The sequence below is a fragment of the Octopus bimaculoides genome, chromosome 3 (assembly GCF_046866305.1).
Source record: "Octopus bimaculoides isolate indiv1 chromosome 3, ASM4686630v1, whole genome shotgun sequence".
Lineage (NCBI taxonomy): Eukaryota > Metazoa > Mollusca > Cephalopoda > Octopoda > Octopodidae > Octopus > Octopus bimaculoides.
Genome location: NC_142930.1, coordinates 64,302,594 through 64,323,624, shown reverse-complemented (window position 1 = coordinate 64,323,624; position 21,031 = coordinate 64,302,594). Strand labels below are relative to the sequence as shown.

The 21,031-nt window shown below is 35.8% G+C and overlaps 2 protein-coding genes across 4 annotated transcripts in view; one reads left to right on the top strand and one right to left on the bottom strand.

Moving 5' to 3' along the window:
* Positions 1-3,269: 3,269 nt before the first annotated feature.
* On the bottom strand, positions 3,270-18,004 carry LOC106882668 (histidine protein methyltransferase 1 homolog). Of its 2 annotated transcripts, XM_014933426.3 has the most exons (9): positions 17,810-18,004; positions 17,469-17,533; positions 15,275-15,452; positions 13,674-13,756; positions 13,362-13,436; positions 9,327-9,466; positions 7,523-7,621; positions 6,594-6,709; positions 3,270-3,339 (listed from the first exon to the last, which is right to left on the bottom strand). In XM_014933426.3, the coding sequence occupies exons 1-9, from the start codon at positions 17,892-17,894 to the stop codon at positions 3,296-3,298; spliced, it is 885 nt and encodes a 294-aa protein (XP_014788912.1). In that variant the 5' UTR covers positions 17,895-18,004; the 3' UTR covers positions 3,270-3,295. The 2 variants fall into 2 exon arrangements, with proteins under 2 accessions (XP_014788912.1, XP_014788913.1); XM_014933427.3 differs by lacking the exons at positions 17,469-17,533; positions 17,810-18,004 and adding an exon at positions 15,585-15,733.
* Positions 18,005-18,036: 32 nt separating this feature from the next.
* The window catches only part of LOC106882667 (general transcription factor 3C polypeptide 4), a 31,733-nt gene continuing 28,738 nt past the window's right edge, over positions 18,037-21,031 (top strand). Inside the window, exons 1-2 of one of the 2 annotated variants that reach the window (XM_089349099.1) lie at positions 18,037-18,177; positions 19,151-19,267. In XM_089349099.1, the coding sequence (XP_089205225.1) occupies positions 19,193-19,267 (75 nt within the window). In that variant the 5' untranslated portion in view covers positions 18,037-18,177; positions 19,151-19,192. The remainder of the gene's footprint in view (positions 18,178-19,150; positions 19,268-21,031) is intronic. The other variant, XM_089349098.1, reaches the window with a different exon arrangement.

Genomic DNA, 21,031 nt, shown 5'->3' with positions numbered 1-21,031 from the left:
ATTGGTAAACCGTTAACATTAATTTTTATTCTAGAAAAAACAAAAAATCAGTTTTTGCTTTCAAACCACCTAAAAACACATTTAAAAAGTGCCAACTGAAGTTGACTCGGAGTTAATGGAAGTTAATTAATCCAATAATGATTTCCAAAGTTAACTTAAAAGTTAAATCGTTGACAAAAATGTTAACCTCATTAATTAATGATTAAGTTTGGAAAACACACAAAATCATTATCATTTAATGTCCGTTCTCAAGGCCAGGGTCTGTACCAAATTCCATAGTCTGTTTTGGCTTGGTTCTTACAGCTGGATACCCTTCCTAACACTCTAGAGTGTACTGGGTGCTTTTTACATGGCTCCAGCACCCACAAGGTCAGCATGAATTTTATCAGATATGTATCAATTAATCATGGTTTTACTCTTTATTTATTCACATTGGCAAATGGTATAGCAATGGTCTTGTTAAAGTAGCGCACCTTGTATAAAAACAGTTTATATCCAAAATAGAAAAAAATGCTGCTAAAATATTGAGAACGAATAGATGTTATTACTTGAATTTTTGCTATTCTGCATGCACCTCATAAAAAATATTCCTAACATTAAGAGGTATTAATTCAAAGACAAGGGAAAAGATTTATAATTTGATTATTCATTAGGGTCAGAGATGTGTTACAAATTTATTAACTAGGTGTTGGACAAGTGACTGAGTTCCTTTCATGTGCTGGGCCTAACGGAAGCAATGACCAAGACCTTTGGCATTATGTCATGCTTGAGAAAAAAACCCACCAAGCCAAACAAAATCGCAGTCATGGTAGATACTGATGTCACGCAAACTGGCACCCGTGCTGGTGGCACGTAAAAGCACCCTGGTGTCACGCAAACGTCCATAACCCAGTTAATAAATTTGTATTAATCTCGGATGCCAAATCATACTGAAGTCTAGTGCAGCCTTCCAGCGAGCCAGCCCAGTCAAACCATCCAACCCATGCCAGCATGCACAATGGACATTAAATGATGATAATGACACACACACACAAGCCTAACTAAAAAATATAAACAATTCGTATATTTTTTAAAATCTAATAATTTCTTTAAAAATTGAAAGATTTGTTAGCTCTTGTTTTTTGGTGTACGTTTTATCAGAGATACAGGGTAATATTCAAGGGGAGCAACTAGTATGACATTTCATAGTTACCTTCCTTGACTTACACTGCATTAATTCGCCGATGAATTAGTATTTTCCTTTCAAAGATACATCACATATCTGCTCACATAACAAGTTTTGCTTATTTTACCATCGTATTATATATTTATTAAATATCAATGTCTTTCATCGTATATCTTCGCCCTTGTCACTTCTGTTTCAAACAAACAAAACTCGAAAATTAAAAAAATTCTTTCAGCAATTTTTTTTAATGCAATATAATTTTTTAAGTTATAACCACTTCTCAGGAAATTTTAAAGTAAAAAGATAGAATTTCAATATTAATTAGTTTTAAAAGCTTTATTTTTACAAGAAATTGTAAAGGGAAGATTGATATCTGCCTTTATTTAAAAATTGTTAAAGCAAGTATTTTTACAACCTTTTCTGTCTGTGCTCAGTAATGTACCTTACTTATAGGTACAAAATGACTGAAGTTTAAAACAGTAACTCAAGACTTCAATTACACTGTAACTGTTAATGTTTTGATAAAATGTTTGCATCTTTAAGTGTGAAATGGAAATTCAGTAATGTCAGTCACAGCATTACAAAAGAAAAATAGGTGATAAAAATTACTGCTTAAATAATTCAACAAAGGGAGATCTGAAGTGATGTAAAATATTTTAACATAGCTTGTATTTATCAATCAATGTCATCAATGTTGATAAAAAATATTAATGATATACATTGAGTATATTGTATAAAGCAAGCTTTAACAAATAACCTGAATATTTTGAAGGAAATTAATTTCTTAAATATAGTTTAACCATTTTTTCATAGGAAGAATTATATTAAATTAGCTTCAATAAAAAAGATTCAGAGCTTTATTATCTCTCATGATTTAAAGATTTAAAATATGAACTACATTGTCTTTATCAAGCAGAATGTATTTTTCAATGGGGAAAACGGTGTTGTGACTATTTTAATCCAAATATATTACTGGTTCTTGCATTATTATTATCAGTAGAAGTAAGGCAGTGAGCTGGTAGAATTGTTAGCACATGGAGCAAAATGCTTAGCAGCATTTTGTCCACCTTTACATTCAGAGTTCAAATCCTGCCAAAGTCGACTTCACCTTTCATCCTTTCTGAGTCAATAAAACAAATACCAGTTGAGGACTTAGGTTGATATAATCAACTATCCCCTCCTCTGAAATTGATGGCTTTGAGCCAAAACTTGAAACTATTATTATCAGTAGAGGTGATTAAAGAAAACCAAACATCATCATTTTAACATCCACTTTTCCATGCTTGCATGGGTCAGAGTAAGTTGAGTGACAATTTCAACAACCAGATACCATTCAGCATTAACAGCTAAAGATCCAACTGTGCCTTTTGTGATTTTATCATTTGGTCTGATTTAATATTTTGATGATACTGCATATCAATTAAAAATCACCAAACCATCCAAATGGTAGAAACAGACTTTAGTTAACACCATTACTAATTACTACTTCAATTTTTGCTGCATTCACATCATTTCACTCAAGCCCAGTTTTCCAAGTCCTTATTACCTTGAATTTTTTAAGTAGTGCAGCCCACCTGATATCTCATTCAAATTGCTTCTCAAAAATGGTCACCCATACCTAGTGTAAATTAAAGCCATCATGTATAATAAGGTTTTGATGATATAGATGTGAATTTTAAAATTCATCAATATGTAGGTGCAGGTGTGGTTATGTGGTAAGAAGCTTGCTTCCCATCAATATGGTCCTAAGTTCAGTCCCACTGCGTGGTATCTTGAGTAGATGTCTTCTATAGTGTTGAACTGATCAAAGCCTTGAGTGGATTTGGTAGATGGAAACTGAAAGAAGTCCATTGTATGTGTGTGTGTCTTTGTGTCTGTGTTTGTCCCCTACCACTGCTTGACAACCAGTAACTTAGTGGTTCAGCAAAATAGATTGATAGAATAAATACCAGGCTTTAAAAAAATGTAAGTACTGGGGTCGAAATTCATTCAACTAAGAAAATTCTTCAAGGCAGTGTCCCAGCATGACCACAGTCTTATGACTGATGAAGAGTAAAAGATTTCAATTACTCATCATTCCTTCTTTTAAAACATAACAAACAACTTTTTAGAATTATAGCTTTAATACAATTAAGTTTTCTTTCGCTGAGCACAGATGATTTCACGGGAGAGCCCTGAAAACAAAAGAATTCAATATGAAACATTTAAAGAGATTTAGCTGATCAGATTGAACCTTTAATAATAATAATGAAATTATTGTATACAGTGCTCAGGTGCACTACAACTTATCAAAAGTGCGCATAAAGCATATGCAGTATTGTACAAATGTCTGGAAAATGAACAGTGTGTAAGTCAGATACATGCTTGCGTGTGTATGGAGGGGAGAAAATCAGGTGTAGTGTTGGCGAATCTCAGGAAGCATGGAAGTTTTGAAGGATGCAGTGCTCCGACAACTAACAACTGATGCCGGCAGTTTGTTCCAAACTTCAGCAACTCTTAGCATGAAAAAGTGTTTCCAAAAGTCATGGGAGCTGTGCTGTTTTCTGACTTTGTAAACATGTCCACGAGTGTTAGACAGGTGGAATTTGAAAAGGTGCTCAGAGTTATTGTTACTAAGATGGTTAATAATTTTATGGGCGTCTGCCAAGTCAGCTGCCAGACGTCGGAGTTTCAATGTACCCATACCCAGGGAAGTAAGGCGTTCAGAATATGGCAAATGCCTGATGGAGGGTATTCTCTTGGTTGCACGTTGCTCAACGGTTTCCAGACGATTAATATCCTGGGCAAGATAGGGGTTCCAGACCGGAGACGCAAATTCCAGGTGAGGCCACACCACAGCTATATAAAGACTCAGATAGATAGCCAGAGAGCGGCTCACAAAGGACTTGGTAAGTGATGCCAAGACACCCTCAGCCTTCTTGGCAATTTTAGCAATGTGTTTTGTCCAATGCAAATTGCTGTCAACAATAATGCCCAGGTCACGTTCGCAAGAAGACTTTTTGAGATTAGTGTTGTGGAGGGAGTAAGTAGACACTGGGTTTTTCCTCCCAATTGAACCACAAAACCTTCACGAAAGAAAGGGATAACTTTTAAAATGGCAACTAAGGTCCAATAATAACAATGCAATCCTGAAGTAAAAGAGTTGGTATTTAAAAAAAAATTGCATATTTATATGACCAAATAAATAAGATAGTAAAGGCCAGAGGAAGAGAAGGTTTTGGGCAAAAATTTCCATTTGGTATTTTGTTTCCCTAACATTTATCTTTGAGCTACTGCTCAAGCAATGCAAATAGCAGGGTGAATAAAGGTTCATTAAAAGTTCTGCCCAATACTGATTTTGCTAAATATTTTAAGTAAATATTGACTAGTTAGTGCAATATATCAAATGATTTGAATCAAGAACAATAGGATTTAGCTATGAATAAAACAACATTTAAACATAAGATACTGATTTCAAATTTTAACACAAGGCCAGCAATTTGGGGGGGGATAGGGTAAGTCAATTACATCAACCCTAAAGTTCAACTGGTACTTATTTTACCAACCCCAAAACGATGAAAAACAGTCTACCTTGAAAGAATTTGAATGTAGAATGTGAAGATAAATGAAATGCTGCTAAGCATTTTGTCCAGCATGCTAATGATTTTGCCAGCTTGCCACCCTAATTAAACATAAGATACTATTTTCAAAGTTCAGAAAGCTCCTACCTCTACTGGTGACAAAGGGCCTCTTGCTCAGAGTGAAAGGTAGATTGTATGATGCATGTGTGTGAACTGCCATGCTACATGGCAGTGAAACATGGGCCATGACTGTTGAAGACATGTGTAGGCTTGAAAGAAATGAAGCTAGTATGATCTGCTGGATGTGTAATGTCAGTGTGCACACACTACAGAGTGTAAGCACCCTGAGAGAAATGTTGGACATAAGAAGCATCAGATGTGGTGTGCAAGAGAGACGACTGCACTGGTATGGTCATGTGCTGCATATGGATGAGGAGAGCTGTGTGAAGAAATGTCACTCTCTAACAGTGGAAGACATGGGAAGAGGTGGTGAAGCATGACCTTCGAACATTGGGCTGCACAGAGGCAATAACGAAAGATCGAGACCTCTGGAGATATATGCTGTAATTGAGAAGACACAGAAAGTAAAGGGAGATCATAGCTGTAGCCTACACCAGTGTCGCATAACCAGCCCATTTAAAAAGTATCTTTGAATCGTCAGGTGACATTCTGTGCTTCAAATCAAATCACAATCAAATGGAATTGTAGTTGTGGCCGATGCCAATGCTGTCTGACTGGCTCACGTGCTGGTGGCACATAATAAGCACCATGCATGCATGGGTCATTGCCAGTGCCATCTGACTGGTTCCCCGTGCCAGTGGCACGTAAAAAGCACCTTCTCAACATGGTCGATGCCAGCCTCCCCGCCCTGACTGGCTCCTGTGCCGGTAGCACGTAAAAAGCACCATCCAAACGTGGCCGATGCCAGTGCTGCCTGACTGGCTCCCATACTGGTGACACATAAAAAGCACCCACTACACTCTCAGAGTGGTTGGCGTTAGGAAGGGCATCCAGCTGTAGAAACACTGCCAGATCAGATTGGAGCCTGGTGCAGCCTCCTGGCTTGCCAGTCCCCAGTTAAACTGTCCAACCCATGCCAGCATGGAAAACAGACGTTAAACGATGATGATGATGATGATAGTTTCTGAGTTCTTATATTATTTATTGAGAAATGTCAGAAACTCTTCCTGCAACAGTCATTGATTTGTACATCTGGTATCCAATGTTTGTTATGTAACCTCAGTCATTTCTGTCTGAGCAAACCTACATGTTTTAAGAACTAAATATTAGGTCAGTATTTCTACACAAATATTAGGTCAGTATTTCTACACAAAGCCAAACAATGAAGTTTGTTTTAAATGAAATTTTTAATGAAAATTACATAGTCATACATTTATGTATTTGTTTTGCAAAATTCTTGATAATTGTGTTGAAACAGATATTGTTGCACTTGGAGATGGTCTTTTTTTTTTTGCTGATTAAGCACATGCACTATTTAAAAATAATATGAATAAAAACTAAAGTGAAGATCAAATAAATAGTACATGTGTTTAATTAGCAAACAAAAAAAAAATTAATATTTCCTAAGTATAACACTACATAGTAATAATTACAAATGAATGATCAGAAATGAATATCAATTAAGTGACTAACAGTTTTTGATTTAAAATCTTAATAAACCTAAATATATGGCAATGTCTTTTAACTTATCAATGAAACATTTAACAAAAGGCATCCCAATAACTAGAAAAGATCATGAAGGTTAACTAAGATACTTGCTTGAATGTAAACATTCCGATTGTGAAAACTGTTATTACATTGGAAATACACAAATACTTTACAAACACTTTGTATTATACTTTACTCACCATCAGCTTTTGTCCAGCAAACAGAGGATGTAAAACGGCCATCCTCTTTCAGTGATTCTTCAAACTGTCTAGTTCCACCTCCAACACCAAAATAGTAGTTTTTGGCAGCGATTAGACTTGAGAGTTAGTTAAGAATTAATATCATTCATTTGTTTAATGTCCATTTTCCCATGCTAGCATGAGTTGGATGAATGCTTATTACTGAAGCATTATTTTATTGTCCTTCCTGTCACTAACCCATAAATATTTTTCAAGTAGTACAGCACTACATGATGTTTTGTTAACAAGAAATGTCAACATGTCATCATTTCATATAAATGATTTCATGCAAAGATATGGAATATAACTGTTCACACAGACACACACATACATTTATGCTCAGAATGATGAGATGGGTGGTGGAAAATTTCATTTTCCACTAACCATTATGATTTTATATAAATCTTTTATATTTGTGCAACCAAATGTATTGATTGATGTAACATCTCCACTAATTATCAACATGATTGGAACTGATTAATAAATGTAAATTCATCACCTGCATTTATTTGTTTACATTTATTACCTGTGATGGATGCACCATTCTGTTAATCAATACATATCCTTGGATGTACAGTTTGTATGGAGCGTCTCTTTTGAAATAACTAACTACTAATTTTAATTTTCCTTCATTTACATTCAGTTTGCTTGAATTTTCCATGAGGTACTTGCTACTCACAAGTATTGGCTGACTTGAGGCTTCTGTAAAAGACATTTACATATAAGGTGCCAAGGAATGAGACAGAACTATATGGTTACAGAGTAAATTCTGTGTCCACACAACCATACATGCACTTCTTTATATCATATCACATAATACTATATTGCACTGATGATGATGATGATGGTGGTAGCCATGATGGCGTTGATTAGAAGAAAACAAAGGATACATGTAACCATTTTCTTTTAGTAAGAAATCAAATATGTTGATCAGTTTCTGGTAATTTTTGGTGTTGTAAATTGTTTCTGCAGTCAATATTATGTCAAACCTACAACAAAAGAAATATTCTTTTCTACTCTAGGCACAAGGCCCGAAATTTGGGGGGGGGGGGTCCAGTCGATTAGATCGGTCCCCAGTGCGTAACTGGTACTTAATTTATCGACCCCAAAAGGATGAAAGGCAAAGTCGACCTTGGCGGAATCTGAACTCAGAACATAATGACAGACAAAAGACCACTAAGTATTTTGCCCAGTGTGCTAACATCTCTGCCAGCTTGCAGCCTACAACAAAAGAAATATTAAAGAAAAAAATGTTTAACCCTTTTCTTACTATTTTCTGTTGAACTACACTGCGTTTGTGTCAATTAATTTTGAAAATAAGAAAGAATTTAGTAAAATGTCTTGAACATTATTAATATGATAATTGGAACATGAATTAACATGGAATTTTAATGGGAAGCGTTTTAATTTAGATTACTTTATATAGGAAGTTTGTATTTTAGAAGCAGGGGAAGTCTTGGGCAGATTGGTATCAAAAGGGTTAAGTAAAAGATTGGGTTTACTTTCAGTACCCTCCTTAAGCATTTTATTAACAGTAGGGTATATGACAGTTTTTGTTCTTTTTTGTAAACAGTCTCTTTCTATGTTTCTGTATCTTCAAATGTTATTGCCAATCCAAAACTTTCCAAGACCAAGGTCTGATAACTTGTTATTGTTTAGCCCCTGGGTCACTCATGGTCAAACAGCCCTAGGAGCAAAAAGCATTGCACTCATAGCCCTTACATGTTTTTGTATACCCAAGAATACATTTTCCAACATATCCTTCCTGCTTTTTTTTTAACATGATATAGCATGATACTGGGCTTCTATCTCTAGCAGATGGAGTAATCACTGACTACAGTGGTAAGGGCTGTGCCTGTTACTTCAAACCAACAAGACCACAGGTGCTGGCAATATCCCTTCTGCTATTCACCAAACTTTCTCTTTCTCTCTCTGTATATATTTATCTATCTGTGAAGGCACATGGCTCTCTGGTTAGCATGTCAGGCTCACAATCATGAGGTAGTGAGTTCAGTTCCTGCATGAGGCTGTGTGTTCTGTTCTTGAGCAAGACACTTTATTTCATGTTGCTCCAGTTCACTCAGCTGTAGAAATGAGTTGCAATATCATTGGTGCTAAGCTGTATCAGCCTTTCCTTTGGATAACATCAGTGACATGGGGAGGGGAGGCTGGTATGCGTGGGCGACTTCTGGTCTTCCGTAAACAACCTTGCCCAGACTTGTGCCTCTGAGGAGAACTTTCTAGATGCAATTCCATGGTTATTCATGACCAAAGGGAATCTTTACCCTTTTTTTTTTAATCTATCTATCTGGATCTTTCTTACTTTTTGGGAACACTACTACAGGGAGTCATATTTCCAGTAAATGCAATCCCTCATGTTCTGCTAACTATCAACCTATTTCTCTCACTTCCATGTCCCTGGTTTGAAGATAACTTCCTCCCTTTCTCCCACTAGTCACAAAACCTTCCTCTGACTAAACCACTAAAAAAGTTATTGCAGTAAAAAATAGTGGGCTAACACTTTGAAATTCAAGAGTTCTAAACAGTACCAATGGTAAGATGTGAACTGTAAATCCATACATGAGACAATTATTCTAACAACTTAGTTAGCTACAAAACATGAAATGTTTAATAAAAGTTCCAAAATGGTAACAGGTACTGTATTGGGAAAGGGACATCTGTACCTTTACTTACTTCTGCAGAGAAATGGTAGAATGAGTAACAGCTTGTGGAAGGCTACCCCAGCCTCCACTAAAAAGATAACATCTTTCTCTTTCTTCATAGCAATTGAGCAAAATGTTTGGAAGCGTTAATTTGGTGAGCACTTCACTGTTCTGTAAAATAAATTGATATTTTTATACTTTTGATATATTTTAAATAAAATTTTTATTTTTTTTTATTTTGTTTTAACCCTTTAACATTTAATCCAACCATATCTAGCCCAAATATTCTACTTGTTTTATGTTAAAAGTGACCAGATCCAATCTCTCACTTCTACTCTAAAATGTCATTCTAAAAATATACAAACACACCACTGAAATCTTGAAGTTACAAGATAATGCATGATTAATTCAAGACAATGTGAATAAATAAACAATTCATTTGAAAAAGAAATCAGAATGCTAAAGGATTAAACTGCAAATGTAAAAATCTTCACACTGAAATATATGTATGCCAGTTTAAATGTATGTTAATGTGTGTGTGTTTGTTTAATGTACTCATTATATACTGTTTCATCTTAGCTTCACATGGTGTATATAGTGTAATGTATAGTATGCATTGTACCTAATAACAGTAATATTCAGTAATCCAGTATATCTCATACTGACCTATCACAATAGTATGTCATGCAGTGCTAAAAGTCACATTGACCTGCCCTGGGAGTAGACGTCATACAATGTTATAAGTCATGTTGAGCTATCCAAACAAGATGTTTCTTATGATATGATGTCATATATCTTAAATATGCCACATCTCTTTTGTTTAGGTTCAATTTATAAACACCTAGTATGCTACTGGTATTTTTATCAGAAATGTGAAAACTGAACTAACTACTGTAAATCACCAAATCTGATCCTTTCTCATCAGCAATACTACCAGTGTCTTGCATTCACTGATAATAACCAGATAAATAAACTGTATGTTTTATATATAGGCCTACAGTGATAGGTATAACATGATTCTACTATTTCATTCAATAAAAGTTAATTTGATAAATTTTATAGTTTATTTCAGGCAGACACTGGAAAAAGATTTTAAACTATATTAAAAATTGTTTAACAGATTCTGTTTATTAAACAAACATATTCAAAGAGAAAATCAACAAAAATTTTGTCATGGACACATTTTGAATTTTTTTTTTCTAATTTAAATTATGTATGTGATGAAATTAAAAGCAAAAGATTACATTTCTTAAATACACACACACACATTTGGTTTTTCTTGATATATTTAGAACTTCACTTTGAAGCATGATCTCAAAATGTAATGACAAGGAACCAGGATGTCTGGTGACATGAGATTCTTGGAAGACCCATACAAACTAAATTCTGGAAGCGCTATGTGTATGTATACATACATAAATTAGGGCCCTTTGCCCAATGTCTCCCTCAAGACACCCCCACCACACATCATCTCTCTAACTGCAGTATTTTCTTGATACCACTAATCTTCTTCAATCCCCAGAATCATTTCATTTGATATACATCCCTCATCTTTAATACTGTCCTCTTTCCCACACTATTTTTACACTTCCTTCCCCCTGCCTGAGTCACCAAATCATCTCACCTTCTCCACCACCATACATTTCTCACTCCCCCCACGCACTATACCAGCCTCTCTCCCATACCCACTTTCACAACTACCCCACCCCAAACCATGTCATATCTCTCTCTCTCTCTCTCATACTTCCTTTGTCTATTGTACCATCATTACTATTATTCTACTACACTTCACACCCATGCATCATTAGTCACCCTCCACTCTTTATCAACCATTCACTGCATCCATCTCTCATCCCTTCCAAGTTTCTACAGTTGTCACCTACTTTTCCCTACCTACCCCACTTAACATCCACTCAACACTTGTTCTTCATTCATTATATTCAACCCTTCAACCATTCTCCTCCCTCATTCCCCCATACACCCTTGCAACCTTTATCCACCCACACTCCCATTTCTCCTGCCTTTATTCACACCTACTTAGCTTGTACCTTGAGGGTCCACACAGACACCCCATTACTGTTATTTTTATCACTTCCTCACTGCATTCTGATTAATCCCCCACACCCTCTATATTGAATGGGAGCAGCCATGTAGTCCCTCCACAACAAGAAACTTATTCACCTCTGACCCCTTCCCTCATACTTTAATCCCTCATCTCCTAGCATAAAACTGCTTCTCTCAGGATTCATAGCTATGCAAGCTGTATGGCACCCTCTCTAGTCCTGGCATTATTCAAAAAACATTAAGCATACAAACTGTAAAATAGCTGACATTAGCTAAGTGCATCCAGCCACAAAAACCAAGCCAAAGTAGGTAAGTAAAGTAAAGTTACCTTCTCAGGTCATACCAACTGATAAGGGCCAATTTCCCAGTTTCATAATGTATATATTCTACACCTGGATGGAACGCCAGTCCATCATAGGAATAGTCATTTTTGCCAGCTGAGTGGACCGGAGCAATGGGATATGAAGTATTTTGCTCAAGAATACAATGCATTGCCTGGTCCAGGAATCAAAACCATAATTTTATGATCATGAGTCCAGCATCCTAACTACTAAGCTATGCACCTCCACAAGCCAAAGTAGACAGTAAATACAAGGTTTTTACCAGTTCAAATAAACTTGGGGTATATTTGAACCCATAAGAAAGTCATTCACTGTGCTTTGTCATGGAGAAAATTTCTCGCTGTAGACAAATGGTGTAAGTACACCTAAAATTAGCTCTCAGCACCACCTACCTGCAAGAAAGCTATAAAGTGAACAGCTTTCTTATGGGTTCGAATATACCCCATGTATATTAGAACTGGTAATAGCCTTGTATTTATATATAACACTGCTTAGTGTTGCCATCCTGTAAAGCATAGTGGAGCACAATGCAATCCTTCAGTCCAGCCATCTAGCCCATGGAACATGAACGTATGATGATGATGATGATGACGACGACTTAAAACATCTCATCTTGTGCTGCATCGTCACGACCACTGCAATGTCCACAGTGATTATGAATCTGAAACAATCAACCAAAGAAAGATAAACACCCTGTCTACTATGAAAGAATAAATACATGCTATGCTTGAGAAGACCCATCAAGACAAGTGATACCGGTGTCGGTGTCACATAACTGGCATGTAAATAGCATCTTTTGAGCAGTGGGCCTCATAGAGGCAAAGGCAAATGACTGGGATCTTTGGCAATAAGCCATGCTTGAGCAGAAGACCCATCAAACCAAGTAAAATCATAGTTGTGACAGATATTAGTGTCACATAACTGGCACCTGTGCTGGTGGCACATAAAAGCACCCAATACTCTCACGGACTGGTTGGCATTAGGAAGGGCAGCCAGCCATAGAAACCACTCCAACTCAGACTGGAGTCTAGTGCATCCCCTCAGCTCACCAGTCCTGGTCAAACTGTCCAATCAATGCCAGCATGGACAATGGACGTTAAACGATGATGATGATGAAGCTACAATTACATTATGCCATTGATTGACCAGTTAACAGAATGTGACCCAGTATGTTATGTCACATTTTCCTTTTGTAACAACATGTAACTTACTACAAGTCTGAGTTAAAGGCAGTTAGAACCTACCATTCTTTTATCTTTTACTTGTTTCATTCATTAGAAGGTGACCATGCTGGGGCACCACCTTCAAGAATTTTAGTCTGACCTAACGACCCCAGTACTTATTATTTTTTGGTAAAGCCCGGTACTTATTCTAACAATCTTTTTTCTTGAACTGCTAAGTTACAGGGACATAAACACACCAACATCAGTAGTCAAGCAACGGGAGGGGGGAAAATACATGCACTAAGACACACACACACACATACATATACGATGAGCTTTTTTCAGTTTACGTCTACCAAATCTGCTCACAAGGCTTTGATCAGAACACACTTGCCTTAGGTGTCAGTCCCGCTTTTGGTTATATTATTATATGTAGTGCTAATATTGTTACAAATAACACAAATAAAAAGAAATCATACATATAATACAAATACTTACAAAATCTTGGAAGAGTACAGTGCTAGCACCTTTTTTCAGTGCACACAGTCCTGGTAATCCTGCACCACAACCAATCTGTGAAGAAATGTTTACAGTTAGATTTTAGTTACATTCATAGATTCCACTTTTTAATCTGTGTCCTATGATGAAATGTTGTAAATGTATTATTGTGGAATGCACTGAGTAGACAGTTTATTGAATGAACTACTCAAACGTACACACAGCAAAATCAACACAAGAATTCATTACCGATATATATATATATATTTGTGATAAGTGGGGATTAACTTTAATGCATAAAATAATACCTACCTCAGCTACTGATGATCCAGAAAGCGTTTCATTACTTATATATTTTGTAAGATCTATGCTGCATTCCCAAATCTGAAGTCCACCTAAATTGAAAAAAAAGTTCTATGTATTTGTGAGCAAGCAATCACACACAAACACACACATACATACACAGAGGCACAAGAGTAGCTGTGTGGTAAGAAGTTTGCTTCCCAATCTCTGGGTTCAGTCCCACTGTGTGGTACCTTTGACAAGTATCTTCTACTATAGCCTTGGGCCAACCAAAACTTTGTGAGTGGATTTGGTAAATGGAACCTGAAAGAAGCCCATTATGTACATGTGTGTGTGTGTGCAAGCATGTATGGTGGGGTCATTGGGTCTGTGTTTGTCCACCACCACCACTTGACAACCAGTGTTGATGTGTTTATGTCCCCATAATTTAGTGGTTCAGCAAAAAAGACCAATAGAATATGTGCCAGGCTTAAAAAAGAAATATTGGGATTGATTCATTTGACTAAAAATTCTCCAAGGTGGTACCCCAGTATGACTACAGTTTAATGACTGGAACAAGATAAAAGATATATACATATACATATATATATAGGAAGGACATACATTTACTAGCATGGAAAAACAGATATAAAAATGAATGAATGACAGGCATGGCTTATAAGCGTGCACATGAATGCATGATTAAGATTTCTTCACTGCATGGTATCTTGTGTGTCTTCTATTGCCCTAGGCCAAATGAAGCCTTGTAAGTGGATTTAGTAATGGATTCATAAAAGTTAAAATGTCTGCCAATTTGCAAATTGCTACCACTGTGTGTATGGCTTTTTATTACATTGAATTTTGCTCCAATGTAATAGTGTCATCTCTTTTGCAGCAGAAGCATTTGAGGTACAAACATTTTACCTTTATCCCCTACATTTGTTAAGGGCAAAATATATAACAACAAGGAAAATAGTTGTATTTGAAAATACCCAAAGAACTGCAGTTGATTATGCCCATAATGACAGCCAAAAAAAAAAAAAAAACTAACTGATGATGAGTTATCAGAGCACAAGACATTTTTAGGTTTTGTTTCAAGCATCAAATCATATCAAACCATTTGAATTTAGTCTCAAAATAAATTTTTTAAATGGTTTAATCCTATAATTCATATATTCAAATATGCACATCTCTCTCACTGCTGGTCTCTCTTGATACCACTTTATTTTTCTTGCTGCCTGAAACCATTTCACTTGATAGACATTCTACATCCATTAATATCATTCTCTCTGCTCATGTTACACTGATCATTGCCACTGAACCATCAAATTCTCTCTCCTTATGCACTATGCAAAGTACATTAGTGACAATGAAATAGAAATTATATCTTTCAGTTCTTAATCTTATGATACCACGTCCCAAAACATTGATGAATGGCTGTGGCTAGAAAATGTAACTGAATATTTCATTAGCTATCTATACACCATGTTTACACAAGCAGAGCTATCTGTGGCAACTCAACAATATTTTAAACAATTTCATATAATCTTAGTCAAGTTGTCAATTTTTTTAATGACTTGAAAATGCACTTCCTCGATGCTAAAAAAATATGAACAAAAAAAAATACTTACCTTCATATTTATTTGGAATCAGATCACTCTGGTTATGTAAAGCTTCTTTTAAGGGTGTGATTTCAGAATTTTCACTATTCTCTTTTAAAATAATTTCTATATGTTTTGGACTGATGCTCATAAGTGTTGAAGTTTCATTGAAATCGTACGCAATTGTATTTGGATTTTTACATGGTGTCTAAAAAAAGAAAAATTAATTATAACAGTGAGAGAGAAAATGGAGATCTTAGTAACAGATTAAAAGTGATTCGGAATTTATATACAGCAAGGATACAATTCATTTGGCTACTATAATAATACCAGTCTGTACCCTCTCCCACATATCTGAACGACAGTGATAGCTTTATTTCATCTCCGATTTCTCTACGCGTCCTGATAAAGGGATCCTAACACCAAAATATCAAAATACAAAGTAAAACGGATCTATTTTAAATAAAATAGATCCAGTAAAACTCCAACTGTTGTCTTGTCTTCACTTTTGCATTTCATTTCGCATTCTTTGAGCCTTAATAAGTTTTTGTCATTAATGAAGTCTCACATAATTTCTATTTCTTGCATTTAAACAGAACATATAAACAACAGCGAGACATAGACACTGAGTGTAAAAGATCTGTCAAGTTTGATATTTTTGCTGTGTAAAGTAACTCGCATCAAAGTTGAGTACAAATCAACCAATGGTTGCAAGGGAGACAACTGCATTGGTATAGATGTGATTTAAAATGGATATTGAATTGCTAGTCGAAAGTGTCATTTACAGACCGCATAAGATACTAATGAAAAGTAACGAGATCACCCAATCTTAAGCTGCCAGGCCTCACAAATGATATGATGCAGGTCAGATATAAAAAATCATGCTAATACGGAAAAATGCATGTTAGAACATTGATGAACATATTCTCGTACTTGTTTCAGTCATTAGACTGCGCTCATGCTGGAGCACCGCCTTGAAGAATTTTAGTATAATGAATTGACCCCAATACTTTTTTTTTTAATTTTTTAAGCCTGGTACTTATTCTATCGGCCTTTTTTTTGCCGAACAGCGATGTTAAGAGGACGTAAACATACCGACACAAGTTGTCAAGCGGTGGTGGGAGACAAACACATACACATATCGGTGGCGTATGGTAGTTGCTGTACTGGGTGTGCTGCCACACCCAATGCTACTAAATTTCGAGGAGGGGTATAACAAAAATTTTTCATTAAGATTTATGATTGAATTAATGAGAATTTGCCATTTTTGATGGGTGCGCAGTGCACACTTAGCACACCTGGAATATACGCCGCTTATATATATGTATATAAGATGGGTTTCTTTCAGTTTCCATCTACTGAATCCACTCCCAAGGCTTTGGTTGGCCCGAGGCTATAGTAGAAGACACTTGCCCAAGGTGTCACGCACTGGGGCTGAACCCGGTACCATGTCGTTGGGATGCAAGCTTCTTACCAAACTTCGCTGCAAGTTTGGTGGGATGCAAGCTTCTTACCAAACTTCGCTGCAAGTTTATTTCTGGAATGAAATGTACTGAAGCATCTTTAAAAATAACAACATTGTAGATTAAAGATTGCGTATGAATTAGTTTTGGTAGAGCAACAAAAATATGGAAGATCAAGAGGTTCTACGTGATAGGGTGAGATAGATCTGAAGTTAACAGTATAAGCATATAAAATCAAATGAAACAAGAAAATGTGTAGTCTATAGATATTTAGAAATTGTGGCAAATACTGAAAAGTAGACTAAAACAAAAATAAAATTACGGAGGTGTGGCTGCGTAGTAAAAAGCTTGGTTCCCAACCACATGGTTCCAGGTTCAATCCCACTTGGGCAAGTGTCTTCTATTATAGCCTCAAGCCGACCAAAGCTTTGTGAGTGGATTTGCTAGACGGAAACTGAAAGAAGCTCATCGTATATATATATATATATATATATATATATATATATATATTGTGTGTGAGTGTTTGTCCCCACACCCCACCATGACCTCTTGACAACCGGTGTTGGTGTGTTTACTTTCACGTAACTTAACGGTTCGGCGGCAAAAGAGACCGATAGAATAAGTACTAGGTTTTAAAAATAAGTCCTATGGTCGATTTGTTTGACTAAAAATCAAAAACCTTCAAGGCGGTGCTCCAACATGGCCGCCATCAAATGACTAAAACAAGTAAAAGAATCAATATCTTTTTTTTTTTTTTTTACCAGATGTTTCCAATCCAATTTCATTTCAATAGCAGGTATTTCTTCTTCATCTTGATCAGGTGATTCTGAAATAAATTTTAAAATATTTGAATTTATTGAGATATAAAGTGAGAACATATTTGTATAAAATTATCTCTGAGATCAACAACAGTACAGAGGTGTGATAACATTATGTAGACAGTACATTGTGGAGATCAACTTTCATCAAAGAACTAAAACACTTTCTAGCAGGTAGCGCGACTTCGTAAAAGTTTCCTAGTTGATTTGAGTAGGATCTGAAGCAAAACTTGTGTGTATGGGGAATTATTTACATAAAAGTCTCTAATAAACAACCGAATTACCTTTTTCCGTTGAAACACTACCAGTTTTTCCATGCTGATTTTCATTATCAGCTTCAGGATTCGGGAAATTGAAACAAAACGACATAGAATGTATTAGATATATTCCACTGGCACAAACAAAACATTAAGCACGTGTAAAGGCACCGGTAACTACTCATTAAAACGCCTCTTTCTATTGGTTAACTTGCGTAAGTCGACCAATCAGAGATATTGTTCTAATCATCTTTAGTTGGTTAAAAATGGCGAAGCAAAGTGATGGATCTTCTATTGTGTGGGCTTTTAAAACTAATGTAACTTGTAAAAATGGACTAACTTGGTCCGATGACAATCGGATTGCTATGTGTGCTGATGATGGTGTATTCATAATTGTAAGAATCTTACAATTTTATTCTATTCTTCACAGCCAATCAGATGAAATGCCTGTCTTAGTATACTAATTCGTCTGTGTATATATATTATTTTTATATGCTAGTTTAAAATACCTGGGGTTTTTTTTCCAAGCTTATAATTTATATTCTAGAAAATATTTAATTACTCAGTGTACTTCTATGCTCCTCTTCACGCAGAGAATTTTTATTTAATTTCAATAATACCTAAATATTGCTTTCTAAGCATGTCAACTCCCTGTTTATAATGAACGTTATTATGTAGAAAATGCTTGCTATATCCATGATATTATTTTGTTAGTAATTATAATTATAAAAATTCTAATTTTTATTCATTCCTGAGCATAGAATATCTTGTACTTTTTTTGTTTTGTTTTATTTCCAATTGCAAACGTAAAGCATAAAGGACTACTTGGGCTTCATTTCATAATCAGTATTTCTTATGTTATAGTTTTTAATGTTTCATTTCCTATCTCTGATCTATTATGGTATATAACAAGCAATAATGATATTCTTATAATTTTTATAAAAGTAATAAAGAGTTTAAAAAAATAACCTGCTATGAAATATTAATGCAGAAAATGGCTCCTCCCACTTTAAGACTGATTAACAAGTGATTCTTTTTATGGCGTTTGAGATTTAGGTTCCGCTTTGTTAAATGACACTGAAAATGGTTTTTCATTATTAAATATTCCAGTTTATTACAGAACATGTTTAAATCCAGTTATTTTTCCCCATTCAGATGATTTCTCTTGTCTTTCTTACCACTTCTTAATTGATGCCACACTTGCTTGTTGGCCACACAGCTTTATTTACTGTCTAGATTTTCAATGTATATATTGTAAATAACAATTTTTTTTATTGGTTTCTTAAAAGGAAAATTTAATGTGTCTTCCTCTAGAATGTTAGCATTCAACGTAAATTGTTTTGTTTTTTTTTCCAAACATGACACAAGAATGGCTTTAATTTTGTTGAGTGAACTCCAACTTTGAAGAGAATGAGTTGGATCGACTGCGACCATGCTGGAGCACCGCCTTTTAGTCGAACAAATCGCCCCCAGGACTTATTCTTTGTAAGCCTAGTACTTATTTTAACGAATTCTTTTGCCGAAACACTAAGCTACGGGGACGTAAACACACCAACATTGGTGTCAAGCGATGGTGGAGGGTGAGAGACAAACACAGACACACACATAAATTTCTTTCAGTTTCCGTCTACCAAATCCACTCACAAGGCTTTGGTTGGCCCGAGGCTATAGTGGCCAAAGTGTCACACGCTGTGGGACTGAACCCGGAACCATATGGTTGGGAAGCAAGCTTCTTACCACACAGCCATTATTTATCGATTGTTACATTTTTAAAATACATACGACTGCTTTTGAAGGGAAACAACTCGTAAGTCTATTATTGTAAATAAGTTTAAATTTGTGTAGATGTTGATACGTTCGGAGAATGCATGAAACATTAACAAGTGAATGGAACCGTTTTTTCTAGTTAGTGTTTTGGTACATCAACCTACCATACTAACTGTGTTTGGTAGTGCAAGTGTTTCACAGCCAAGTGGCTGACTGAAACCATCCTCTTTGTTACATCCCTCCGCATTACAGTTCGGGCAAAAAACACAAATGCATAGAGAAAATCCTACCTCTCCTAACTGGATAGCTTTTACTAAACCCTGTTAACTCCCGCAAGACCACCATCTGAAACTCAGAAAAAGTATCTGTGCGTCACATAACCCACAAGAACTCACACTTTCTAAACTGCAGCCAAGCCCTTTGGCCATTTGCCAAATGAATTCTTTCAATTTTGAAGAATCCTCACTCTCTTCATTTCTCAACTATAATGACTCTACAAAAGTACTTGACAGAAAAATCTACACATTTGTCGTCTTCTTTGCATCCAACTCTACATTACTCTAGGTAAATCTCCAAAACTAGCCTCTCCAGTCCACCAGAATCACTACCACATACATTTGCACAAATGTCAAAACACTTATAATTACTTCAAACCAACAAGACCACAGGTCCTGACAGTATCTCCTCTGTTAACTTTGAACCATGAATACCAGAGTTAGCCCTTACTTTCACCAAACTCTCTCTCACTCTCTCTCTCTCTCTCTCTCTCTCTCTCTCTCTCTATATATATATATATATATATATATATATATATATATATATATATATTAAAAGCACCCACTACACTCTCTGAGTGGTTGGCGTTAGGAAGGGCATCCAGCTGTAGAAACTCTGCCAAATCAGACTGGAGCTTGGTGTTGCCATCCGGTTTCACCAGTCCTCAGTCAAATCGTCCAACCCATGCTAGCATGGAAAGCGGACGTTAAACGATGATGATGATGATGATATTGATTGATCACTCTTTGGAAACACTACTATAGTGTGTCATATTTTTCTCATTTCCATGTCCCAGATTTCAGGATAACTTCCTTCATCTGACTAAACCATTAAAAAGGTTATTGCAGTAAAAAACTGTGCAAAGTCAAGATGGATTTGTCATCAGGCTAGAGATATGGTTCAAATGCTTGCAACAGAATGGACTCTGCTAAAGGCACTCAAAGACCAGGTGGTCATGTTAAAACAAGTGATGAATTAAAAAGTATATGCTGACAGGCTTCTGCAATTGTAATCCACACAATTTCACTCATAAGACTATGTAACAAGATAGTTACCCAAAGTACTGCACAGTGGGAGTGAGCATAGAACCCCACAATAGCAAAACAATTTAACCACAGCCATACTTATATTCATATGTAATTATATTTTCGATATCTCTAACTTTTGCAGTATTCTATTCTCCTGGTCTCACTAACTACATTCTTC

Bases quoted from the DNA above. Each gene is read 5' to 3' on its own strand.
- LOC106882668 (XM_014933426.3), bottom strand. From the start codon at position 17,894: ATGTCGTTTTGTTTCAATTTCCCGAATCCTGAAGCTGATAATGAAAAT. The intron at 17,534-17,809 runs GTAATTCGGTTG...AATTTATTTCAG, and splicing joins TAGTGTTTCAACGGAAAAAG to AATCACCTGATCAAGATGAA. The intron at 3,340-6,593 runs GTGAGTAAAGTA...TTTTGTTTTCAG, and splicing joins TTGCTGGACAAAAGCTGATG to GGCTCTCCCGTGAAATCATC.